This window comes from Xenopus laevis, chromosome 8S, assembly GCF_017654675.1.
Source record: "Xenopus laevis strain J_2021 chromosome 8S, Xenopus_laevis_v10.1, whole genome shotgun sequence".
In the NCBI taxonomy this organism is placed as follows: domain Eukaryota; kingdom Metazoa; phylum Chordata; class Amphibia; order Anura; family Pipidae; genus Xenopus; species Xenopus laevis.
In genome coordinates, this window is record NC_054386.1 from 84,590,415 (window position 1) to 84,617,665 (window position 27,251).

Below are 27,251 nucleotides of genomic sequence, written 5' to 3' on the forward strand. Positions count from 1 at the left end.
GGTCGTCACTAATTATCCAGCAGAAAATGAGGTCGGTCTGTAATATAAGCTGATGCTACAGGGCTGATTATTAAATTCTGATGCTAATTGCACTGGTTTCTGTGCTGCCATGTAGTAATTATCTGTATTAATTACTAATCAGCCTTTATATTGTGACATTTCTATTCTATGTGTACTGTATATTGTGAGTGGGTCCCTAAGCTCAGTAAGTGACAGCAGCACAGAGCATGTGCAGTGAATCAGCAGAAAAGAAGAGGGGGAGCTACTGGGGCATCTTTGGAGACACAGATCTTTACTGCTAAAGGGCTGTGGTTGCCTTGGGCCGGTACAGAAGCCCAAAACATAATGTACAACATTTCTAGCTACTTCTTTCGTTAAGCTTTAGTTCTCCTTTAAGGCTATACACTTAGGGGCAGATTCATCAAGGGTCAAATTTCAAAATAATGCGAGTTTTTTTGAACTCCCATAACCGAAATGTATTTATCGTTTTTTTTTCCAGGTGAATAGTCTGTATTCGATCGAATTCGAATCTAACTTTTTTAAAAAAAATAAAATAAAACTTTGATCTTTCAAAGTCCACCAATTGTCTCCAAATAGTTTCTAGGAGATCCCCCATAGGCTAAAACAGCAGTTAGGCAGGTATTAGATGTTGAATGGTCAAAGTCGATTTTTTAAAGAGACAGTACATGATACATTTCAATATTCAAATTTTTGGATTTCTATTCCCTAGTCGAAGTACTTGAAATTTGAATTTACCCCTTCGACCTTTGATAAATCTGCCCCTTAGGGTGGCCATACATGGGCCGACCATGTTTCTTCTTTACCCAATGGGCAAACTGACAGAGGGCATACAAGGGGCCACACAAGGTATGGCTGTCTTCCTATAATTCTATAGGAACAATTGAAACAGAATCAGTGAAGAGGAATCGAGACAACTATTCGCTTCTTTATCTGCCAAGGCTCCATGTGCTCACCATCACGGTACACAGGCAGATAAAATGAACTGACCTATTTCCAGAACTAACTGATATCCAGTGCATATGGATATTGGCCAGGCTTGGTGTGGCGCCACCAGTAACGTAACTTGGTGGGGGCGGGCCCTGGTGCGGGCCGTGCAGATGGGCCCGCCCCCACCCTCATCTGCGTGATTTTTCTCTGCCGCTGCAGCCGACTCCAGCCGGCTGCAGCGCGCACGATCTTCCGGGGGGGGCCCTGCGGGGGTGCGGGCCCTGGCCCATTTGCACCCCCTGCTCCCCCGGTAGTTACGCCCCTGGGCGCCACATACCTACCAATAATCTTGCATGATAAAATCGGTATGTAAATGGACAGCTTTAGTGAGGCCAGTGGAGATAAAGGGAAGCAAACCAGATAAAGTGGGGCTTTAGGATGGGGGGACAAGGACCATTTTCAAACATCCTCTATAAGAATGTTTAGCTAACTGCATAGGTTGTTAAATGTCCATTGGTTGAAGTAGGACAATCTGCCCGCACAACCCAGCTTTCACACCTCCTGAAGGAACTACGTATACATTTCCATCACTTGATCTCTTGGGGTCGATATGTAGGAGCTGCCCATTACTCCTGCTGATACAGTCATACTCCCACAGCTGGTATCGCAGACTCTTTCCCTGCTTGGCCACAAGGTAGGTTTCCTGAATGTTAAGGTCCTCTAGGGAAGGAGAATCAGAAGAAGGATAATATAGACCAGGAATATCGGGGTCAGGATTAAAGGAACCACACTTTATTCCAAATAAAACACCTGAAAGGAAAAATATATCCAATATTATAGCCAAAGCCTTAAAGGAGAAGGAAAGGCGTGATTACAAAACAGTCCCAATATGTTGCCAATTACCCCCTGTCCTGAAACGCTGGGTTCGATTTTCTCTCTGTGTCTTTTAGAAGCGCTGCTCACATTCCAAACTTGCCTACACTTCACTAACTTAGCCGGCACCATGTTCTAAAGTCTCTACATCACTTCCCCATAAAACTGATTTCCCCATGCTTGCAAAATCGTTGGTTAAGCACAAATGATTACATTTATGAGTACAGACTTCAGTCAGACAAAACACACAGCCTCTCCTTCCCTGTTCGCAACACTATCTTCGAATCGGAGCGGAAGTTTAGAACGGCATTGCTCCGCTTACAAGATAGTGTTGCGAACAGGGGAGGAAAGGCTGCGTGATTTGTCCGACTGAGGTCTGTAATCAGTAATGCATTTATTCAGGCCTGGATCTGTGGCAAAACCACAAAGCAGCGCCGAGGCGGCCTTCCATTGCCGCCCCGACCCCTCCTCACGGCGCTCACATTTTCTGCGCAGGAGGGGGTCGGGGCGCTGCACGACGCTAGTGCAGAGAGCGCAATTGCGCTCTCTGCACTAGAAGAGCCGAATTTCCGGGTTGAAAACCGGAAATTCGGCTATTAGTTACCAGGAGCGGCATTTTTGCCGCCCCTGGTAACGAGGGGGGCGCTGCCGCCTGAGGCGAGCGTCTCAACTCGCCTCATTGGTGGAGCGCCCCTGCCACAAAGGCCCGGGCCTAGGGCAGCAGGAAGAAGTGTGGAAGCAAAAGACAGAACTCGGTCTGTTAATTGGCTCATGTGACCTAACATGTTTGGTTTATTTGTGTGCACCGTGACTCCTAGGATCCCAGGGGGCGGCCCTTATTTTTTAAAATGGCAGTTTTCTATGTATGATTACCCAATGGCACATACTACTAAAAAAGTATATTATTATGAAAATGGTTTATTAAAGGATAAGTAAACCTTTAAAATAAGTGAATTTAAAATTTATGAGGGTGCTTTTCTAAGAAATTTGCAATGTACATTATTTATTTTGTTTTTATTCCAAGATATTAAGGGATACATGTACTGTTAATATGAATGAATTTTGTTACAACAGCGCCACCTGCTGGTCAGTTTCCCACCAGTCTGACCACCAAGTAGTCAAGGATGTTGTCAGGTGAAAGAAAGAGGCTGCTCTCATGTTTTTCTGCTTAGGAAAGATGCGAGAAAGGTTTCTAATTTTTTTTTCCTAAGCAGAAGAACATCAGAGCAGCCTCTTTCTTTCACCTGACAACTTCCTTGACTACTTGGTGATCAGACTGGTTGTAAACTGACCAGCAGGTGGCGCTGTTGTAACAAAACGTATTCATATTAACAGTACATGTATCCCTTCATATCTTGGAATAAAAACAAAATAAATAATAAATGTAAATGGCAAAAGTTCTCAGAATATCACCCTCATTCATTTTAAATTCACTTATTTTTAAGGTTAACATGAAGCAGGGTTTTACACATGAGCTGTTTTATGCAATATCTTTTTATAGAGACCTACATTGCTTGGGGGGTATAGTTTTCCTTTAAATGCTAGCAAATACAATGCTGCTGAAGCATTACAGAGGAAGTGAGTTCATTATCTTAATCACCTGAGATAACTGCCCAATGGGCCCGGTGACCCCCTCTCTGGCACGGCTCATGGTTAAAGTCTTCATCATATCTGTCCAGGCAGTTAAGTTTGTGCAAGCGATAGCTTTTTTTAATGAAGAAAAGTCAGTTTTACAGCCAAGCTCTTATATATGTTAATGTTACATAAACATATAAAAAATGGTAAGTGATATGATGCCACCTGGTGTTTATTAAAGAAATATTACTCTGTAACACAAAGATCAGAGACACCTACTAAATGCAAGTTGTTAATCTTCTGGCTGGGTCTCCTATACATCTCCTGATTTTTCACATTATCTGGTAACCTTAGCTCTAGGGCTTTGCTACATTTTCAGCATAGTGTGGACAGACATTCAAATCACCTTGTTTTCCCCCCACATCTGAAGGGTACTTTGTGGTGGTGGGTGACACATACAGCATATTTTACACAAACTATGCCTGGTACAGGCCAATAATTCTGCCAGACACAGCACAGCTCTATCTATTGTTACAGCTGAAGGATACGGGATGAGCACAGGCAGGCCTGAAGTCAGCTGCTGCAATAGTCTGCCTTTATTCTCTCCATCCATTCCACCTGTACATAGCTCAGACCGACAGCCAAACACTTCCTTTGCTAGAACAGCCATGTTAGCAGCTATGGGAAACACAGTTACAGATATTTACATTAATATGAAGGTGAATCCATGACATTACCAACTGCAAAAAGTAGGATCTTGGTGCAGCCTTAGAACACAGAGGATGTTGGTAAGTGAGCCATTATTATTATTAAAGGGATCCTGTCATCGGAAAACATGTTTTTTTCAAAACGCATAAGTTAATAGTGCTACTCCAGCAGAATTCTGCACTGAAATCCATTTCTCAAAAGAGCAAACAGATTTTTTTTTTTTCAATTTTGAAATCTGACATGGGGCTAGACATTTTGTCAATTACCCAGCTGCCCCTGGTCATGTGACTTGTGCCTGCACTTTAGGAGAGAAATGCTTTCTGGCAGGCTGCTGATTTTCCTTCTCAATGTAACTGAATGTGTCTCAGTGGGACATGGGTTTTTACTATTGAGTGTTGTTCTTACATCTACCAGGCAGCTGTTATCTTGTGTTAGGGAGCTGCTATCTGGTTACCTTAACATTGTTCTTTTGTTTGGCTGCTGGGGGGAAAAGGGAGGGGGTGATATCACTCCAACTTGCAGTACAGCAGTAAAGAGTGATTGAAGTTTATCAGAGCACAAGTCACATGACTTGGGGCAGCTGGAAATTGACAATATGTCTAGCCCCATGTTGGATTTCAAAATTGAATATAAAAAAATCTGTTTGCTCTTTTGAGAAATGGATTTCAGTGCAGAATTCTGCTGGATCAGCACTATTAACTGATTCGTTTTGAAAAAAAAATTTTTTCCAGTGACAGTATCCCTTTAACATTTATTTATATAGTGCCAGCATATTTGCAGCGCCGTATCAATAACTTCAATACCAAGCAACTCTTCATTGACCTCACTCACCCGAGAACATCTCCCCCTGAACTGTGAACCCTCTAGAAACAGCTGCCTCTACAATAGAATGCAGTGGTACTTCATGTGCCATGTTTAGTAGTCTCCCTGCCATCCACAGAGCCACCAAGCCACACCTGTTGTGGACAGAAAAGGCAGCATGTAGCGGTTATATCAATACATGGAATAAAACACAAAAGCACAGTGTTGTCTGTATCCACTTACTGTGGTCCTTCTTGTATCAGGGATGGCACATATTGGTTATAAAGCAGCCATTTCAGTTCCCCACTGAATCTGTGAGAGAAACACACAATATTAACTGTCACAAAATGTGCTGACCCCAGAAACATGTCATTACAATTGGTAAATTTTAACTGCAGCTTTGTTTCAACCAGCTGCTTACTGGTACCTATTAACAGGTCTTTAAAACTAAATAACTTTAGGAAGGCATAATGTTATTAGTAAGAAGCAGGAAAGCTTAAAGGGATTCTGTCAAGATTGTTATTTAAATTTCTAAATGACACTATTTACACTGCAAATAATTCACTCTACAATATAAAATTTCATTCCTGAACCAGCAAGTGTATTTTTTTGTTGTAATATTGGTGTGTAGACGCCATCTCAGGTCATTTTGCCTGGTCATGTGCTTTCAGAAATAGCCAGCACTTTAGGATGGAACTGCCTACTGGCAGGCTGTTGTTTCTCCTACTCACTGTAATTGAATGTGTCTCAGTGGGACTTGGATTTTAATATTGAGTGCTGTTATTAGATCTACCAGGGAGCTGTTATCTTGTGTTAGGGAGCTGCTATCTGGTTACCTTCCCATTGTTCTGTTGTTAGGCTGCTGGTGGGAGGGGTGATATCACTCCAATTTACAGTACAGCAGTAAAAAGTGACTGAAGTTGATCAGAGCACAAGTCACATGAACAGGGGCAGCTGGGAAACTGACAATATGTCTAGCCCCATGTCAGATTTCAAAATTAATTATAAAAAAATCTGTTTGCTCTTTGGAGAATGATTTCAGTGCAGAATTCCCATGACAGTATCACTTTAAGTGACTGTGAGTGAATGATAAATGTTAGGCACCATCCTAATAGGTTTCCGCTACTTTATTTTAAATGCCAGATGCATACATGCAGAGAATATAAACAGCACGACACATAATGCTTTCAGCAGCAACTACATTTACAAATAGCCATTGTAAATTTTAAATTCATTTGGTTTGGGATGTTGCTTAGAACAGGATTTCCTTTCACTGTATTTCAGTGAACATCCTCTTTAATATTCGTTGTACTATAATTTATATGGAGGATTTATGGCAACCTTTAACCCACTTTACCATAATCTAATAGGTTGCTGTGTCTGGCAAGTCATAGTCAAATGCTGGGAATACACTTTGGTCACAACTAGGGTTGCCACCTTTTCTGGAAAAAAATACCAGCCTTCCTATATATTTATCTTTTTTCCCTATTAATAACATTGGCATCAACCATAATTTTTACCGGCCAGGCCAGTAAAATACCGGCCAGGTGGCAACCCTAGTCACAACTCTCTTTGTTGCATTAGGATGTGTAGCTTGTCATGATTTACTAAGTTGCTTACCGGCTCTGTCTATTTTTGATCATCTTTTTTAACTCTTCACAGCCTCCAACCGATGGGTCACTATTTTCAGCTACTTTTTTAAAGAACTTGTGCCTCGTCACAGTTGGCGGCAGCAGAGGAAGCTGTGGAGGTGGAGGCAATGGAGGTGGTGGAACCAGAATGACCTTTGCCTCTGCAGCAGTGGAATCTTCATTGGTATTTGGCATGGGTCCTGCAGAAACATTTCACACATAAAAGATTAAAATACAATACAATTCGCAGCAAGCATTGTGCATGCTTTCCTATTTGGGGGATGTCTATCTATGTGGTTCTGCCATAGTTATCGTGGCAAAGTGTGTCCCTGCAAATTGTTCTTCTAAAACCTTTGTGCATGCTTTGACTCTCCTGAAACTTAACTGCAGTTAGATACCAAGCAAGCATTTCTTTGTCTTTAACTTCATTAAAAAGCTTCCTAAATTCTGAAATCATACCCACAACTGTAGGTGTCATCTTTCTATAGCTAAGGGCAATGGCAGACAAGGAGTTTAGTGGCCTTTCACCAAATCTCTTCTTCTGCGGGCAACTATTCTTCTGCAAATGCTTTCCCATCTGCGATAAAGTTACAGAGGTAACACATGTGTTGCTCTGGCTTTCCAAAATCACCCAAAGTTTCCTCAAAAGTCTATTTTATCAATTGTCTATAATTGACTTCTCTGGAAAATCTGGGGTAAAGAGACCCCAGGGGAGTCCTAACGAATATGCTATTATCAGATCAAAAATCAGAGACACAAGTTATTCAAGTTACTAGGATGGACTGGTTATATTTAAATGAATGCTGCACAAGCTGATAGCAGTAGAGTGTTGGAAAAAAAGTGTCTGACTTGTCTTCACCTCTTTATAATGTATAGATATAAGCAGATCTGGACTGGGAATCAAACTCTATGGGGTATATTGATCAAAGAGTGAAGTTAGAGGTCGCCACAGCCCTCTAGAGTGAAATTCTGCCAATCTCCATTCATTTCTATGTAATTTTGAAAGGCGTATTTATCAAAGGATGAACTTTCACTTTCACCCATTGCTAGGGTTGCCTCATACCTCCCAACTGTCCCGTTTTGAGCGGGACATTCCCATTTTTGGCAGCTCAACCCGCAGTCCCGGATTTGTACTGAAATGTCCCAAGTTTCTCTCTGATCTGCTACACTGAACAGCCAGAAAAAGATACAAAGTTTCTAACTTAACTGGCTCTTGGCAGAGAGCCCAGAATAGATACTTAAGATACTTTTGTAACCGTTTTAGATATGATAAGAACGATGACTCGCATCTTAAAGAGCAATTCACCTTCATTAGCAAAACTGTAATAAAACATAAAAACCACAGAAATATGTTTGAACTTTCATAACCTGTCAAATTTTGTAAAATAGACATGGTGAATGGGGGAAATCTACAACAACCAATTTCAACGGGACCCCCCAGGAGCCACTCCCTTAATCAAATACTAACGAGCTCCCTAACGTGAGTATAAAACTTTTACTGGTTCTCCCTACTGTCCACAGATAGTGAAAAGATGGGTCGTCCTTAACACATATGGTTAGAGATGTATCTACCCGGTCCTTTTTCTTATGGTCACTTGGCAAAAACGTAAATTGCTTATTATCAATTCTGCCTTCTAATACTTTGTTCTACACTTGACAATAATATTGTTATCTAATCTACTTTATTGGTTACGATTTTGTTATTACTCGTTTTATTTGTATTCTGGAAAAACAAATAAAAACATGTGTGGAAAAAAAAAAAATGGACATGGTGTGGCCACAAAAATAGGCGGTCAAAAAAATTCCCTGTGCAGAGCGCGGCAAATCTTTTTGTCCCTTTTCTGTTGGTGAACCAAGGGCTTTTTTTAAAGGGCAACTACATTGGCAATAAATTTGTAATACCGGCCCCGGCCAGGTGTTTTACCGGCTAGAAGGGTTGCCACCTTTTCTGGAAAAAAAATACCGCCCATCCTATATTTTTGTGGTTTTTCCCTATTAACAACATTGTCACCAAGCAGCATTTTTACATACCTCCCAACATTTTGGAAGTAAAAAGAGGGACAAAAAAAATTTTTCCGCACGTAGCGCAGCAAATTTTTTGACCACCCCCCTTTATATGGCCACACCCCCTAATGACCATGTTCGTTTTACAAAATTTGGCAGGTTATGAAAGTTTGAAAATATTTCTCCTTATCTAAACTGTGTTTTTGAGTCTCAAAATTGTTACAAAGTATCTTATTTGCACCTGTCAGCTGTTTTGGGCTCTCTGCTAAAAGCCAATTAAGTGAGAAACTTTGTTTCTTTTTCTGGCTGTTCTGAGAAAAGAGGGACTTTCCAGTACAAATGAGGGACTGCGAGTTGAGCTGTCAAAAGAGGGACTGTCCCTCCGAAAAAGGGACAGTTGGGAGGTATGTTACCAGCCTGGCCAGGTGGCAACCCTACTGGCTAGGCCACTAAAATACCAGCCAGGTGGATACCCTACACATTGATAAATACTCTTTTAAAATCCCATAGAAATGAATTGAGAGTAACAGAATTTCACTCTAGAGGACTGTGAGCGATCTCTAACTTCACTCTTTGATAAATATACCACTAAGGCATCTTACAGGAGCCTCTTTGGCATTTGCCAGAACTCACAGTTGGGGCAATATAAGTTATATATCCCTTTGCAGAACAGTACAAGTGTATTTAATAATCTGCCATCGATAGCCTTTTCCAAAACATCAGCTGAGCAATAAAGTCCACGCAATTCATATTTAGGAACACGGCCACCTACAACAATAGTGAAACAATACCGTCACGTTTGCTGCAGGAGTAGTAAAACTTTCCGGCTTCCGGGAGGAATGATTTAGCAGTTGCACCGCGTTCTACGCCTCGATCTCGGATTGGCCACGTGAATTGCTTTGGGCTGTCGCTATAGGATGAAACAGCCTTCAATCATACATTTCAGGGGTGAAAGGTGGGATTGGCTGGCGACCAATGAATGAATCTGTGGATGGGTTGCTAACAATATAAATCGGTAAGGCGATGAAAGTTGCTGTAGTAACGTGGTTCGAAGTAGGCGAAATTCAGGCCTAGAAGAAACTTAGGGAAACGGGGCTGCACTTTATCGCGTTATAGTAGGTGCTGTGCATTGATTTTTAAGTACTTCTTGTTAAATTGCGTCACATCCGGTAAAGTTATTTCCTTTCACGAGCGCCATATTGAAGCACGCCCGGCGTTTTGTTAGGCGGTCCTTTGGATTGAATCATTTGCTGTGTAAGGGTGAGTATCTTCTTGTTCCTTGTGTTATATTCCCGCTTTCTAACGGCGCCGCTACATCTACGGGCATCTTCTATTCTGTTCCCGGCTCGACTGCCTGACCGAGTTAAGTGGAGGACACTGCCGGACTGGTATGTTCCTGGCGGGACTGTGGCATCTCTCCTTATTTGTTTCTTTAGGCTTTTGCTCTTTGGGGCCTTTGTTGTCTCCTGCTGTAGGTCAGAGAATGCAAAGCTCACCCGCCTTGTAATATTTCACTTTTAATGTGTTTTCTTTGTATAACTCTGATGTTGTGTGTATGGGTGTTACAGTGATTGTGCTCTAGTGATGGACTAGTCCTACACCTTTAAAGGAATTTTGTTATGATTTTTATTTTGTAGTTTTTATTTCTAAATTACACTGCAAATAATTCACTCTACAATATAACATTTCATTCCTGAACCAACAAGTGTATTTTTTAGTTGTAATATTGGTGTGTAGGTGCATCTCAGGTCATTTTGCCTGGTCATGTGATTTAAGAAAGAGCCAGCACTTTAGGATGGAACTGCTTTCTGGCAGGCTGTTGTTTCTCCTACTCAATGTAACTGAATGTGTCTCAGTGGGACCTGGATTTTACTATTGAGTGCTGTTCTTAGATCTACCAGGAACCTGTTATCTTGTGTTAGGGAGCTGCTATCTGTTTACCTTCCCATTGTTCTGTTGTTAGGCTGCTGGGGGGAAGGGGAGAGGTGCTATCACTCCAATTTGCAGTAAGGGCAGATACATGTGCTCAGAGTCAGGGCGATTTAGTCGCCTGGCGACTAATCTCCCCGAACTGCCTTACTGCCGGCTATAATGTAAATCGCCGGCAGGATGGCCCTTGGAGCGAATTCGCTTTCCGAAGTCGCCTGATATTTCCTCGTGAGGCAACTTTGGAAAACGAAGCGCTCAGAGTGCCACCCCGCCAGCAATTTACATTCTAGCAGGAAGGCGGTTTGGGGAGATTAGTCACTTGAAGAGATTTGTCTTCAACTTATCTCCCCGAATCTGAGCGTGTGCCTCTGCCCTAAAGAGTGGCTGAAGTTTATCAGAGCACAAGTCACATGACTGGGGGCAGCTGGGAAACTGAAAATATGTCTAGCCCCATGTCAGATTTAAAAAAAAAAAAAAATCAGTTTGCTCTTTTGAGAAACGGATTTCAGTACAGAATTCTGCTGGAGCAGCACTATTAACTGATGCGTTTTGAAAAACAAAAAAATTCCCATGACCGTATCCTTTTAATTAATAGTGAATGTACTAGGGCAATGTTCTGTTGAAGCTGCAAGTGACTTATTATTATACTTTTTTTTTTTCTCTCTTCAGATAAAGGATTTAAGGAAACATGTCTATTCAAGAAGTTAGGCCAAATAACACAATCTACATCAACAACCTCAATGAGAAAATCAAAAAAGATGGTGAGTTAAGGCTGACTAGCAATCACTGGTGCACATACTGTAGCTCTGTACACATTTACCGGTATCTATACATTCTCGGCTTGGTGCATTTCTGAGAAATTCCGTGTTATTGAGCAGTCATTTGCCCTGGAAAAATAAATTCATTCTTTTTTGTTTCCATTTCTTTAGAACTAAAGAAGTCCCTCTATGCCATATTCTCGCAGTTTGGTCAGATTCTAGATATCTTGGTGTCTCGCAACCTGAAGATGAGAGGACAGGCTTTTGTTATATTTAAAGAAACAAGCAGTGCCACCAACGCTCTGAGGTCTATGCAGGGGTTTCCCTTCTATGACAAGCCAATGGTTAGTGTGGGGTTGTTTTGTTTTTTTTTTTCTACTGTATTTGTTTTCTTTAAGCCATGAATATCTGACACTATTTATGCAAAATTGTTTGCCTTAAGGGGCGTGGATTTATATTGGCACCTTAGTGGCAGACTAATAGGGGCCCATTTACTTAGCTCGAGTGAAGGAATAGAATAAAAAAAAAAAAAAAAATTCGAATTTCGAATGATTTTTTTTTTGGCTACTACAACTTGGAATCGAATGATTCGAACTAAAAATTGCTAGACTATTCGACCATTCGATAGTCGAAGTACTGTCTCTTTAAAAAAAACTTCGACCCCCTACTTCGCCACCTAAAACCTACCGAGGTGCCATGTTAGGTCCCCATAGGGTTTCTATAAATTTTTAGGTCGAAGAAAAATCGTTAGATCGATGGATTAAAAACCTTCGAATCGAACAATTTAATCGTTCGAACGATTTTTCGTTCGATCGTCATATTTGCGGTATTTTCAATATTCGAAGTAGAAGGATTTACATTCGGCGGTCGAATATCGAGGGTTAATTAACCCTCGATATTCGACCCTATGTAAATCTGCCCCATAATGTATAACAAAAACACCCTTCCAAGTCCCTCTGCCTGTAAAGTTAACATACCCTGTGTGCTTGCATATTTGTTGTATGCTGCTTTTTATTGTGGAGGTGCGCAGAAGATTTGTTTTTTCCTGAATGGCCTCTTAATTTTGTCAGCCATATTATAATCCTATTCGCAGTCTGCTGCAATAAAACCAGAGTGCCATCCAATCCCATATTATGATCTATTATAATTAGCGATGCACTGATTCTAGGATTCGTTTCGGGATTCTGCCTTTTTCATCTGGATATGGATTAGACCGAATCCTTCTGCCTGGCCAAACCGAATCCTAATTTGCAGAAGCAAATTAGGGGCAGGAAGGAAAATTGAGTGACTTTGTTACAAAACAAGAATATAAAAAAAAAATTTTTACCCTTCCCTAATTTGCATCTGCATTCGGGTCAGTATTCGGCCGAATTCAAAATAGTGGATTTGGCGCATCCCTAATTATAATCCTTGGTTTCTCCAACCTAACATACCTACTCTTGAAGCATTAGAAAATATTCTATTTGTGCACATACAGCCATACACCTCAATATATTGTAGCATGCTCCATGTTCAGCCAGTGCTCCACTCTGTATAGATCACCTGACACTGCTCACACTGCTGAAGTAAGCTCTGCTACCCACCAAAACTAAATACCAGCTAGTTAAGCAGACGCTGAAGATCTGTACTTGAAAATGAGCATGAACTGATGTCTGGCTTGAACCAAAGTGCACAACCGAGAACGAGCGCATTCACCAAGACCTCCACAAACTGGATTACACCAGATTGCCCAATTTGCTCATGCTGTTCTGATCTTGAAAACACATTGAAACGAGAGATTTTGATAAAAAAATACAATTTCTGGTGTTACTGTTCATATTAATACATATGAAATGATCAATTTCTAAAAAAGGTCATACATATACAAAAGTGGAGAATGACTTCACTAACCATTGCGAATAATGGTGTATTTTACACAGCTCCTGGCTGCTGTGAACAGTATGTTGCAGTCTATAGATTCTCACACACAGTACAATTAAAATAAAATTCAATGTTTGGCTTTTGTCTCTGTGCTCATTAGTTATTTCAGAATGGGATACCCCTTAGCTGTAAAGCATATAAAGTTATATATTCCCTGTGTTTTATTTATACCTTTTCAGTCTCCATGCAGTACCTTAGTTGGTCTTAAAGGAGAAGGAAATGTTAAAATTAAGTAAGCTTTATCAGAAAGATCTAGATAAATAGAGCAGCATTACTTTGAGTGTTTTCTGGTTTGAGTCCACATTTCTTTCCTTCTATTGTGTACACATGGGCTTCTTTAACAGACGTCCTTCTTTCATCTTAAATCTTCAGGGCTAGGGCTTGAGCATGTTCGGTTTGCTCCCCTCCCTGCTGTAATTTGATCCAGTCTCCCCTCCTTGCTCTAATCTTAGTCCAGAGCTACGAGTTAACAGGGAGAGACTCGGGCAGGAAGTGATGTCACACCAAGCTAATATGGCAGCTGTTATCCTAAAGAGACAGGGCTTCTAGACCTGTTTGTTCAGGTATGGTAAAGCATTCTGCAGAATAAATGGTGTTATAGCTTGCACTATTGTGGCTTATCTATTGGCAATAAACTACTTTGGTAGCTTTCCTTCTCCTTTAACCTTTTAAATGCCACAGATTGTAGAATCTACGTTCTGTGGCAAAGGTACTTGAAATGCCACAGAACGTAGATTCTACGTTCTGCAGCACTTCCTGGTTCTCGAGCGGAGGAGCGGCTGTTAGAGCCGCTCGCTCCGTTCCTCCTCGATCCCCTGCCCCTAGGCAACGAGCAGAGCAGGGGATCGAGTGGCCCCTGGGGCGCGATCGCCCAGGGGCCCAAAAGCAGCAGCAGGCACGTCCTGCTGCTGCAGCCTACACTGCGCCGTCGATCTCCGCCCCCACAGCACAGAGACAGGAACCACGTCGCAGATCTCTTCCAGGGGCTCTTCCTGATCGTCTGCAACAGTCTCCAGCGACTTTTTCAGGTTAGTGCAACAATTACACACACAAACACACCAACACACACTTATTACAGTAATACACACTTAGATACACACTTACACATACATTTTTGGGGATTGGGGGGGTCACTTACACTCACTGCACTTACACTCACTGCACTTACACTCACTGCACTTACACTCACTGCACTTACACACACGTGCACACGCACACACGCGCACATAACATGTAATTTACCATTTGTGCACACGCACATACATGGCATTGTGGCTTTTTTTTTTTTTTTTTTTCTTATCGCATCGTCTTTTTGGCTGAAAAAAATGTTTTATTGCCATTACGAATAGCGTATTCGCTAACCGTACTGTGCAATACCTTTTGTATGTTATTTCGGTGATTATATTGCAATTTTGGTGCATTTTTAGCCACTTTTATTGAATTTTCAGCTCTGCATATGTTGTGTTCACTTGTTTCTAGCCGTATAACCTGTTTGGCCCAGCTAAAATATTCAAACTGTGATTCTGACGGCCGATAACACTAGTCTGGAAAAAAAACATTGATTTTTGTGGTTTTATTGGATTTTTTTGCATTTCACTCTTTACTGCCTTATTTTGTTTTGCCTTATAAATTTTTATCTACTATATATCCATTTGGGGGTCTCTGTGCGCCACATAGTTTGGTATATCTATGCATATTGGGCATCAAAGTGTTCAGTAGACACCTGGCGTTCATATTTAGGATGTTTTATGCTGATACGTTACGAAATGTGGGGCATATAATGGGGTAAAATTCAAGCTTTCTGACAATTTTCAGAAATTTGATAAACCGTTATGTTGAGCATTGCTTTGCAGTTTGGCAGTTTGCAGTAGAAACACATTTACCCATATTGGATTCGTCAGAATGTGTACTTTCTGAAAATATATGGTTTTCTGGGGTCTCTGTACTGTTAGGGGGGTCTAATGTCGCATAATACACACACCAGGTGCTTATTTTGCAGCAGCCAGCGCGTCAGCCGTGAAAATGTATATACACTATTGTCATTTGGGGGTCTCTGTGCGCCACATAGTTTGGTATATATCTGCATATTGGGTATAAAAGTGTTTAGTAGACCCCTGGCGTTCATATTTAGGATGTTTTATGCTGGTAATGATACATGGACAATACGATGCTGGAAAAGTTCAAGCTTTGAGGCAATTTCCAGATATTTCACCAAAACCGACAACTTTGGGAAAGCCTTGCGACTCAGTAGTTTGGAGCAGAAAGGCATGGGTACCCATTTTAGATTCAGTAAAATGTGTACTTTCCAAAAATATATGGGTTTGGGGGGTAAACATATATTTCTGTGTTTTTACCCCACAAAAAATGCAGTCAATGTGTTGATTTCTCAGTAGCTGAAGTAAAGTCCTGAACAATTTGGATGTGCTAACTACATATTGGTGTCTCTAAATGCCAGATATGCATAATGGGTATCAAACTGTTCAGTGGACCCCTGGCAATCATATTTCAGGAGCTTTTTCTTGGTACCTAATATAGTTTGGGATATGCGGAGCAGCAAAATAAAACCTTTGAAATAATTTTTTCAGAATTTTGAATTTTTTTTTTGGAAAATCGCTATGTTCAGACAAGCTTTTATGTTTGGTAGTTGGGAGTAGAGAGACATAGTTACCCATTTTGTAATCGGCAGAATGTGTACTTTTCAAAAATGTATGGTTTTCTGGGGGTAAACCTACGGTTTCAGGATTTTTTGCCTTGGAATCTAAAGCATGCCGTTTTCTGCCTTAGTGCTTTCAAAATTCGGTAATATACTGCCGGGAGTTTTTGCTGTACAGAAATCCTAAATCTCCCTAAAACTATACATATCTGGTATTGGCACGTTCGAGAGACATAAGGCTTTCCAAATCATTTGGATTTTCATCCCTAAAATGAAATATTTTTCTGTTATAAATTGATATACGATGAAAAATGGTAATTTTTCATTATTTTTTTTTTTTTGGTATTTAGCACTAAATTTTTTTGCACAGGTGGAAATACATGAAAACTCAGGCAGATTTAGAAAGCTCAGTTTCTACCGAAAAAAACAATGTTTAGTTTTCCTAGGTAAACTATAGGTTTCCCCTCAGAAAATGCCCCTAAAGTGAGAGAGCACAAAATGTTTCAAAAACGGCTGGCATTTTGCGTAACCAAAATGTGAAATTCTGCTGGCACTTAAAGGGTTAATGCTGATTTTCTTTTTACCCTCCCCTCAGAGAATACAGTACTCAAAGACGGATTCTGACATAATTGCCAAAATGAAGGGTACCTTTGTGGAAAGAGACAGAAAGAGGCAGGAAAAGAGGAAGGTGAAAGTCCCGGAAGTTCAAGGTGTCAAAAATGCAATGCCAGGTGCAGCGCTGCTTCCAGGAGTTCCAGGGCAGATGGCGGTAAATGCATTTTTTATTCTGAATCCCTTCTGAAAACCTTTGTTGCACAATCATAACTTTTTTTTATTTATTTGTAGGCCATGCAAAATATGCCTGGTATGACTCAAGCTCCACGCATGATGCATATGGCTGGACAGGCACCCTACATGCATCACCCTGGTATGATGCCTCCACCAGGCATGGCACCCGGACAGATGCCACCTGGAGGTATGCCCCATGGGCAACTGATGCCTGGGCAGATGGCACCTATGCAACCAGTAAGTAACACTACATCACCAGGTTTGTGTGGGGTGAAATGCCTCTGATACTCTAGCTCTTATAGAGAGTACCTATTTGCCAGCCTAACATTATTTACTGCTCTAATCCAATGTCCTTTTAAAGTATAGAAATGTTTCAAAATTCTTATCACTTGTTAGGAAGTACATTTTTACGGGACCACTTGTATCCTAGGTGTTTTGAATGTGCTTTTGGAAATGTCATTTTAGTTGTGGTCAGAAGAGGAATCTTCAAGTCTAGACATGCTAAAATGAATCTCAGGGCGACAGGATGGTCAATATCAGACAATCTGAGCATGTTTGGGAGCTTCTACTCTAAAGGTGGCCAACACAGACCAATGAAATTTGCCTGAATGCTCCTTCCAGGCAACCTGCAGTTTACTTTCCCATGCACAGGGTAGTCTGGCTAGAAAATACCATTGGACTATGTGGCCCTCTCCTGGCAGATCTTCATTAGCAATTAGATTCACTGTTGGGGGGGGGGGGGGGTTAATGGCCTATCCTTGCTTCTTTTTTTTTTTTTAGTCACTTAATAGGTGTCCACTTCTTTGGAACTGCCTATATCTGAGTGTTTAAGTCATATCTTTGATGCTATTTTCTCATTGCAGATTTCTGAAAACCCGCCGAACCACATCCTCTTCCTCACCAACCTTCCAGAAGAAACAAATGAGCTAATGCTATCTATGCTGTTCAACCAGTGAGTATTGGACATTAATTACATTAATGGGGATTTTCACAATCATGTCAGTCTATAAAAACACTTTAGTTAAATATCTGTAATGCAGAGCAACATGTGTGGTTTTCCACAAAACTTTATAAAAGTTATATTTAGTACCTAGGAATTATAGGAATGCTTAATGCAGATTGTCGCTTTGCTATTACACTGATGTAAGGAAACTGTCCAATGGATGGATAAATGGAATAACTTGCCAAGCAGTGCTTGAAGCTTCCAGTGCCCAAACATTCTTGCATGTTAAGCACTGCATGGAGGAAGAGGACTGCAGAAGGGAGTTGACCTCCTGTATCCCAGCAATCTGGAGAGGGTTCTTGCAGTTCTATAAGAACTTGCAAGGTTTCATTTGTGTTTTGTAAATACATGTTCATATTGGGAAATGTAGTTAAAAAAGGGGTAGGAATGCGCCAAATTCACTATTTTGTTTTTGGCCGAAACTCCGAATCCATTGTGGAAGATCCGCCGGAATACCGAACGAAATCCTAATTTGCATATGCAAGCTAGGACAGGAAGGGAAGAATTTTTTACTTGTTTTGTGACCAAGTTACGAGACTTTCCTCCTCGCCTCTAATTTGCATATGCAATTTAGGATACGGTTCGGCCGGGCAGAAGGATTTGGCCGAATTCGGGATTCGTTTTACCACAAATTTCAAACACTTTCTTCCCCCCCCCCCCCCCCAAACAGATTCCCTGGTTTCAAGGAAGTTCGGCTTGTTCCTGGCCGGCATGACATTGCCTTTGTGGAATTTGATAATGAGGTGCAAGCTGGAGCTGCACGGGAATCTCTTCAGGGATTCAAGATCACACAGAGCAACTCCATGAAGATCTCATTTGCTAAAAAATAAAGAGACTTAACACCGGATCACTCTTCATGTACACTGACATGACTCAGGAGTCTGAGCAGGGCTATTCTGAATTATGTTAAGATGTTTTATTTTGGGGTTTTTGCCCCTCTAAATACATGAAGATGTTATTTTTTAGTATACGTTGGTGTCACATTCATCTTGTTGGTGAGTAACATTTTAATTTTTTTCAAAACATTATTTCGTGTTTCAGCATTGCACCCAGAGTCTGCAACTCGGACATTGTACCTGGAGCTTGTGTTGTTGTAATAAACATGATTTGTCTATTTTAACCAATGTGGCTGGTTGTTTTTATTTTTAAAAACTAGATGTTTCAACACTTGTGTTTAAATTTAATGTTCTCAGTTTTAAATTTTAAATTGTTGTCCTTTATATAGTGCTAACATAATTACATATCATAAATCACAGATTGATTTATTAAATGCATCTGTCCCAGCCAGAGTGTGCTAGGCAGCATCACTTTCACAATTGCGTCGATTTATGGAGTCTTTTTTTTTTTTTTTTTTTTTTTGTGCGGGGTTGGTGCAAATGAAGGTGCAGGACTATAAAAGTTCCTCCAGATACTGCTTGAGCTTTAACGAATCCCAGCACAGATCGTGATATCTTCAAAATGTCAGGACAACTGCCATTGACTTGTACATGAAGTTCTGAGATGGAGTACTTTTTTATTTAGACTTAAAGGAGAAGGAAATTCCCTGGGCGCAAAAACCCTCCCTCCCCCTGGCCTACCTGTCCCCCGGGCAAATGCCCCCAACTTGTTACCTCTCTGTGCAGGTCCTGTCCACGGACCTCACAGGCGCCATCTTCTCCCATCTTCTGCATGCACAGTAGGAACATGTACTGGGTACGGATCTACTGCGCATGCGCCGAAAGTCACATAATCGGAAAACTTTGTGACATTCGGCGCATGCGCAGTAGATCCGTACCCGGTACATGCGCCAAAAACTCCAGTCAAAGCAGGAATAAGACCACTTGGGAGATGGAGCCTGTGAGCTCCGTGGGCAGGACCTGCGCAGAGGGGTGAGTAACAAGTTAGGGGCATTTGCTAGGCGGGACAGGTGGGTGAAGGGGGGGGGCAACACAGGGGAGGGATTTTTGCGCCCAGGGGTGTTTCTTTCTCCGTTAACACCATCAAAAATTCGAGTTTTGGTTTCTTTTCCCTATGGGGAAAAAAAAAAAATCTCTTTAAAAGTCCAGCACTTGCCAAGTGATATGTATTGACTTACCTGAAACCCTGTGCCGGTGCTCCTATCGGCAGAAAACTACACCGGGCTGGGGGTAATAGCAGTGAGCACCATGGAGCGATCCTCTTCCGGCTTACTCTTTCCTTCGCGCGGCTGCCCATGCGCAGTAGAAAGAAAAGCCGAACTTTAACTAAAAAGTCCGCTATTTCGCTCAACTGCGCATGCGTCTGCCCTGGGAAATTTGAAAATAGAAGAGGATCACTCATTGGTGCTCACTGGTATAACCCCGGGCCGGTGCAGTTATCTGCAGATAGGAGCACCTGCCCAGGGTTTCAGGTAAGTAAATACAATCACTTGGGGATGCCTAACATTTAGCACCCCCAAGTGCACCAAGCCTTTCCTTCTCCTTTAATCACATACTATAGTCCTTTCATAAAAACATGCTATCTCAGCATTAGTTGTTCCACTCTAGTATACCAATCTAGATAGTAATAGTTTACAATACAATATCTTGTTTTTCCTCCTGCATTTAAAGGGATACTAATGCACACAGCACATAAAAAAAAGCACATAAAAAAAAAATTGCACATTGTTTGGCTCACCCACTGAGTGCATTTCAGTGCGTGTATGAGAGTGTAAATATATTGTGTATATACTGTAAAGCAGTGCTGTCCAACCTCTGGTACTGAGGGTCAAAATTTTTCCGGCCTACATAGTGGAGGGCCGATAATAGAAGCCAGTGTTGACCACTCCGTTTTTAAACCACATAGGCTGCTTGGTGGGGGTGATATCATTCTAACTTTCAGTACATCAGTAAAGAGTGACTGAAGTTTATCAGAGCACAAGTCACATGACTGGAGGCAGCAGGGAAACTGACTATGTCTAGCCCCATGTCAGATTTGAAAATTAAATATAGAAAAATCTGTTTGCTCTTAAACGGATTTCAATGCAGAATTCTGCTGGAGCAGCGCTATTTTAACGGATGCATTTTGAAGAAAAAAAATTCCATGATGGTATCGCTTTAATGATGTCATACAATAGATGTTTATGAAGCCCTTGTACAGTCTAGACTAGAGCAAATATGTCTGGCCTCAAATCACTGAATTCACCTGAGAAAGTTATCCTAGCATCTCCACAAGATGGCGCCAGAGACTTTATCGACCCTTATATTTGTATAAACTACAACTTTTCCTTTAGCTTCCCTTCTGGCAATGGAAAATTAGATAACTCCCTCCCCTTTAAAAAAAAAAAATAACTCAATTCCTTTCCATTTGAAATATGAATCTGAAATACTGCATAACTTAAAAATGTCATTAATAGATATCCCCAGGTTACTTTGTTATGTACATTACATTCAGAGCTGTCAGGAGGTAATTCGCCTCTTCTTCGGGGCGACAAATCTCCCTGAACAGCCTCCCGCTGGCTAGAATCTAAATCACCAGCGGGATGGCACTTGGATCGCTTCGCTTTCTGAAGTTTCCTCGTGAGGCAATTTCGGGCGACTTCAGAAAACTAAGTGCTTTGCGTGCCATCCCGCCGGCGATTTACATTCTAGCCGGTGAGAGGCAGTTCTGGGAGATTAGTCGCCCCGAAGAAGAGATTTTCGCTGGGTGACTAATCTCCCCGAATCTGAGCTTATGTCTCTGCCCTTAATCAAAGAAAGATATATCACACTTACAATTTAAGCAGAAAATGATTTTACATCAATAGTCTGTTAAATCTGTTTCCCAAGGTGTTTCGTCGTGTCCCGACTTTTTCAAGGGTGATAGTGTACTGTCCACCCTTAAAGTCGGGACACGACGAAACACCTTGGGAAACAGATTTAACAGACTTTATTGATGTACAATCATTTTCTGCTTAAATTGTAAGTGTAATATATCTTTCTTTGATTAAAGATGCTGATACAATTTCACACGATGGGAGCGCGCCCCTTTTATGTTTATTTGTAGATTTTATAGGGTTTTCGGATAATTTGCATTTAACCCTTGGAGCATCGAACAATTGATTTTGACCTTTGGAGTTTTTGGACTTTGGTTTTTATATGCATTATTTGGTTTCAAACGCAACTGCCTTTAACTAGTTAGTGCCCCTTTCTCTCCTCTAAATATGGTGGGTAAGGAAGGGTCAGTCGGAATTGGGGCCTGCCCAGATATCCTCTGGTACTTTGGCAAGTCAGTCTGAGGCTGTTTGAATGCTACTTGAGTAGTTAGTATTATGTGGCTGATTTTTTTTTGTCACACAACACAATACAAATATTTTTTGTTAAAAATGACTGGACCCATTAGGTTAAATTCTGCCATAGTGCCGAAAGATGCAAATATTGTAAGGTCTGCAAGATATTCTACTACTGCTGAGCTAGTAAATAATTTTTTTTTTTACTGCTTTAATAAAGGATATTTTTTTGTCACTTTCATTAGTATCATTTGGCAGTGGCATAACCCCTCACCATATCCAGAAGTTGTCCCGTTTCACCAATATATGTTGAAATTGCTCATTAATTAGAGCAGTGATCCCCAACCAGTGGCTCATGTGCAACATGTCGCTCTCCATCCCCTTGGATGTTGCTCTCAGTGGCCTCAAAGCAGGTGCTTATTTTTGAATTCCAGGCTTGGATGCACATTTTGGTTGCATAAAAACCAGGTGCACTGCCAAACAGAACCTCAATGTAGGTTGAAAATCCACATATGGGTTACTAAATGGCCAATCAAAGCACGTATTTGGCACCCCAGGAACTTTTTTCATGCTAGTGTTGCTCCCCAACTCCTTTTACTTCTGAATGTTGCTCATGGGTTCAAAAGGTTGGGGATCCCTGAATTAGAGCCTCATTGGGCCCCCTATACCTCCTGTGCCTCCTTGTAGCCGCAGAGTCTGTTTCCTCTGTAGTTATGCCCCTGCCATTTGCCCATATTCATCACCTTAGTTTTGTTTATTCATATCGGTGGGAATTTCTAGACTATTCTTTGTCGGCATAGTATAGTCAAACCATATGCACAGATTCCAATGAAACAGTGGCTTCCAGGGGCTTTATTGTCATTAAAACTAGATTGTTTGCCTGAATTGACTCCGCATGGCCCACCTTATTTTTCATACCATTTCATACCCTCCAGTACTTAGTCATAGGTGTCTCTGTCAGCAGCATGTTAAACACAGAGTTTAAACTTACAGGAAAAACTGTCAGTTTATTTTGAAATCAAAAGGGTTTTCCAGCAGCAGTAAAATGGCTACAGAAAACCACTTGTGTACCTTTTCTCCTTTTTTCCTGCTTGAATGACTGCCCCCTTGGCTACACAGCAGCTTGTTTATATGAACTATAGTAGTACTTATCTGTTATCTACTGTGTATCCTGTGCTTGAATGGCTGCCCCCATGGTTACACATCAGCTTGGTTATATAAACTATAGTAGTACTTATCTGTTATCTACTGTGTATCCTTTGCTTGAATGGCTGCCCCCTTGGCTACACAGCAGCTTGTTTATATAAACTATAGTAGTAGTTATCTGTTATCTACTGTGTATCCTGTGCTTGAAGGGCTGCCCCATCAGCAGCTTGTATATAAAATATAAATAAATATATATTATACATAAACTATAGTAGTCTTTCGGAAGCAAACACACCAGTTTTACCAGATCATGTTAACAGTATATTAAACAGTATGTTAATTAATTTAAAATGCTTTAAATGCTATAGGCCTATAGCATGTTGTTTTAAGAATCATTCCATAATAAGCATCATCACTAACCTGGAGCGCAAAGATGCATTTGCAGTAAAGTCATATTTTTATTTTTATGGGTAATGGGGTCCCTAACAAATTGGCCCTTCCTAATAAATTTGGCTTTTGTCCTTAAAATCCCATGTCATGCTGTGATTTGTTACTACTATGGTTACCAGATCATTTCTTTAACCTAAGTACCTATTAAATAAACAAACAGAATGGCTGCATTGTGATGCTACCCTTGATCCTAACAAACACACTAGTGTATTCTGTTTTCTCCTGGATGTCAAAATGTGAACTTGCTCTGTTCAGTAGTCTACCGGAGATAACTTCTCCAACTCCAATTAGTGTCTTGATGTGAAAAAGAACATGTGAGAGGATTAACATATCTTGCAGGCATATCTTGGCTGAAGCTAATGTAAACAGAGTTGTTGGCAAGTAGTTAGATTCCTATGTTCTGTTTGATGGCATATGGAATGTCATTTTCTACATTGTGGTGGTCCTTGCTTTTATAAAGGAACTGCAAACCTCCTGTTTTTATGATGGGCGTCTAAGGTATGGGTGGTGTGGACAAACTATAGACCCCAGGGTGCAGCAACCTCTTTTAACCCAAGTTCAGGTGCCCAGGTCAAAGCAACTCTCCTTTAATAATGTTATTCTCTGCCCCACTAGCCACACTGAATTCCTTTATGGAACACTGCATAGAAATGTGTCCGTTTCACATAAAAACAGAACCATTCCAAAATAGGTCATATCTCTGTGTGTGGATAGACCCATAGCCTTGCACAATAAAAGCCTTTCCAACAATAAAAAGCTTACAATTGTAGCTCACTAATATTTCAGCTTGTATAATGTAGTCCTATAGGTGTTTTGATTTTACCAAGGATGTTTTCCTTTCTTTTTTTTAAATTCTTTGTATTGAGTTTTGCAATAAAATAAATGTACTTGACTATTTGACAATCATACAGATATATCTATGCAAATCCATGCAAATAATGTTCAAAAAATTTCAAATGGACAGTAAACAATCAACAAGGAAGTGTTAAAACAATTAGACCTGTTCTCTTCTTTCAATTAAAAGCTCTGTAAAATAAGTTTAAGAATCTAATCAAAATGAACTTATGGGTATAAATTAGGGTTGCACCGAATCCACTATTTTGGATTTGGCCGAACCCCTCGAATACTTTGAGAAAGTTTCGGCCGAATACCGAACTGAATTGAATCGTAATTTGCATATGCAAATTAAGGTTGGAAAGGGGAAAAAAAAATTTACGTCACGCAATTTCCCATGACACTCCTAATTTGCATATGCAAATTAGGATTCGAAGGATTCAGTCGAATCGGAATCCTGCTGAAAAAGGCCAAATCCCGAATTGAATCCTGAATTCGGGGCATCTCTAGTATAAATCAGCAATTATGTAAATGGCTTAGCCACTATATTATATAACTGACTTTTCAATAAACTTTCCCCATAAATTTATGGATAAAGTTTCTTTTGTTGTCATCTAGTTGCAGTATAAATTGACCATCTACTTTTAATTTTATTTCTTTGAGATACATCATCGACTCTGTATCGAATAACTTCTTGAATACATAAATTATATAGATATGAAAGGACATCTTTCAAAGTTGGAGGTTTCTCTCCAATCCAGTAGCTGAATTTTATAAATCTAAAATTTCAGCTGAGGATATTTTCCAACCATACCCCAAAAGCTGGTGTAAATGTACAATATACTGTATTAGCTTCTTATTAATTATGTGTTTTTTTTTCATAAATGAAACCCTAAGGATGGTGGCATGTGGCTACTGTGGGAGATTAGTCTCCCAGCAACAAATCTCCTCTTCTTCGGGCGACTAATCTCCCCTAAGTGCCTTCCTGTTGGCTAGAATATAAATCTTCGACGGGATGGCACTCGGATTGCTTCGGCTTTCCGAAGTCATCCGAAGTTTCCTCGTGAGGCAACTTCGGACGACTTCGGAAAACAAAGCGCTCCGAGTGGCATCATGCTTGCGATTTACATTCTAGCCAGCGGGAAGGCATTTAGGGGAGATTAGTCACACGAAGAAGAGGCGATTTGTCGCTGGGCTACTAATCTCTCCAAGTAGCAGTGTGTGCCATCACTCTGAATTGGGCGAGGGGACTTGTGACTTCTATGGATGCCTTCAGAATACAGGGACAGACTGACAGCTGCTTGGTCAAATGGGACAGATGTAAAGTCAGCAGGCAGCAAGGGGTGGGCTGTGCGAGTGGTAAATTTCACACCTCTGGGGTTAATATAGAATGAAGAAGAGAGATGTATCCCACCCATGATGCAGAAACAGGGATCTAATTGCATTTAGTGCATCCAGAAAATTATATTTGTAGTTAATGTAAAGAAATTTATAGAGCTCCCTATATTGCTCCATTTAATGTGGTATACTGAGGTCAACGGGGTGCTTTGTAATTAAGTCCAGTGAAACAGAAGAAAAGTATATTTATGCTCTGTGGCACAATTTGTTTTGACTATCTCATATACTCCAGTTGGAAGTATACTGCAAACTGTATGGGAACATTCAGGGCTGAGCTCCTACCCTAAATATGAATTTGTATTCCATGCCTTGCAGCCAAAGTGGCAAACACATGCACACTGAATAAAGATTAAAGTGAAAAACAATCTTCTAAAATCTGCAATAAAATTATTCTTTATAAATAGGTTGATTGTTTTCCTTATATTTGAGATAAAAGGGCTAATTTAGGAATGTGCAAATCAAGCAAATGCAATGCTCAGTTGCAAAAAAACTCACCTGCCTTTACTCCCAGAACTTCAGCTTTTTGGTAAGCACAGGGACCCTTGTCACTCATGGGTAGCATATGGCACAGCAAACACTGCCCCTGCAAATGTCCTGTGTAACCTAAAGAGATCATTTTACTGATACCCATAGACCTAGAAGCTATTCAGTGATGTTTTGTATGGATAATTAATGGTTGCTGTGTACTGGTTTCATAAGAAAACAGGAATATGTTGTTTCCTTGACTCTGAGCACTTCATCTGTATTGTAATTATGTGTTTTATATTTGTGAATTGTATTTCTAATAATGCACTTATTGGTACTTATTATTGCAGTGACCCCTTGTTTGTTACTGCTAATTTATTGTTTTGCTGTACAGTGCTTTGCCCTCGAGGAGCGCTTTACAAATAAAAATATACATACATACATACAAATATGAATTATAATGTAAAGTCCGCTGTTCTGAAATGTCCTACCTTTTCCAATAGGCTCTGTCATCTTGATAAGTAACCCTTATGTCTGTTGTTTTTGGCAAGAAAATGCATACAAAGCTTTCTAAATCAATAAATACCTAAATGAACATGATGTCAAAAAGAAAACAAATATTAAAGGGGTTGTTCATCTTTAAACACTTTTTCCAGTTCAGTTGGTTTTGGAAAATTCACCAGAAATAAAGACTTTTCCCAATCAATTTCTATTTGTGACTGTTTTTCTAATATTGAAGTGAAGTTAAATTTTTCCCCTTCTAAAGCAGCTCTGGGGGGGGGTCGCGACTGTTTAACTGTTCTAAATTGATACATTTAGTTGATACTTTTGTTATGTTTGTCCCTGCTGAGCAGATTTCCCAAGTTTCAATAAAACCAGCTGTTAGAATTGTTACAATAGTGAATATTGCACAGATACTGGTGAGAAATGTATCAACTAATTGTATCAAACAAATGTAGCAAATTGTAACAGTTCTGGATCACTGAGCTGCAAGACTGAAAAGCTAGCTTCAGCTCTTTTCTCGGCTTAAGGACTTCAACTTTGGCTCCTTTTGTAGCTTCGGGTCTTTTTTTCGGTTTCCGGACTTCAACTTCGGCTCCTTCCATAGTTTTGGGTTTTTTCGTGGCTTCAGGATTTCAACTTCAACTTCTTCATCTCCTTT

At 40.5% G+C, this 27,251-nt stretch overlaps 2 protein-coding genes across 3 annotated transcripts; one reads left to right on the top strand and one right to left on the bottom strand.

The window, feature by feature from the left end:
* Nucleotides 1–681: 681 nt before the first annotated feature.
* Nucleotides 682–9,464, bottom strand: c19orf54.S (chromosome 19 open reading frame 54 S homeolog). Of its 2 annotated transcripts, none has more exons than XM_018233317.2 (7): nucleotides 9,332–9,464; nucleotides 6,526–6,736; nucleotides 5,149–5,217; nucleotides 4,936–5,060; nucleotides 3,945–4,074; nucleotides 3,422–3,492; nucleotides 682–1,758 (listed from the first exon to the last, which is right to left on the bottom strand). In XM_018233317.2, exons 2-7 carry the CDS (start codon nucleotides 6,729–6,731, stop codon nucleotides 1,451–1,453), a joined length of 909 nt encoding a protein of 302 aa, XP_018088806.1. In that variant the 5' UTR covers nucleotides 6,732–6,736; nucleotides 9,332–9,464; the 3' UTR covers nucleotides 682–1,450. The 2 variants fall into 2 exon arrangements, with proteins under 2 accessions (XP_018088806.1, XP_018088807.1); XM_018233318.2 differs by having other exon boundaries at nucleotides 9,313–9,438.
* A 318-nt stretch (nucleotides 9,465–9,782) lies between these two features.
* snrpa.S (small nuclear ribonucleoprotein polypeptide A S homeolog) lies at nucleotides 9,783–18,712 on the top strand (the record flags this gene model as incomplete). Its single annotated transcript, NM_001086620.1, is given in 7 exon segments — nucleotides 9,783–9,800; nucleotides 11,139–11,230; nucleotides 11,399–11,571; nucleotides 16,396–16,569; nucleotides 16,647–16,826; nucleotides 17,453–17,541; nucleotides 18,263–18,712. Coding segments are annotated over 6 exon segments (849 nt in total). The 3' UTR covers nucleotides 18,423–18,712.
* Between the last annotated feature and the right edge of the window lie 8,539 nt (nucleotides 18,713–27,251).

Bases quoted from the DNA above. Each gene is read 5' to 3' on its own strand.
- c19orf54.S (XM_018233317.2), bottom strand. From the start codon at position 6,731: ATGCCAAATACCAATGAAGATTCCACTGCTGCAGAGGCAAAGGTCATT. The intron at 3,493-3,944 runs GTATCCTTCAGC...CTGCCTGGACAG, and splicing joins GGCCTGCCTGTGCTCATCCC to ATATGATGAAGACTTTAACC. The intron at 1,759-3,421 runs GTGATTAAGATA...TTTTCCTTTCAG, and splicing joins CCATTGGGCAGTTATCTCAG to GTGTTTTATTTGGAATAAAG.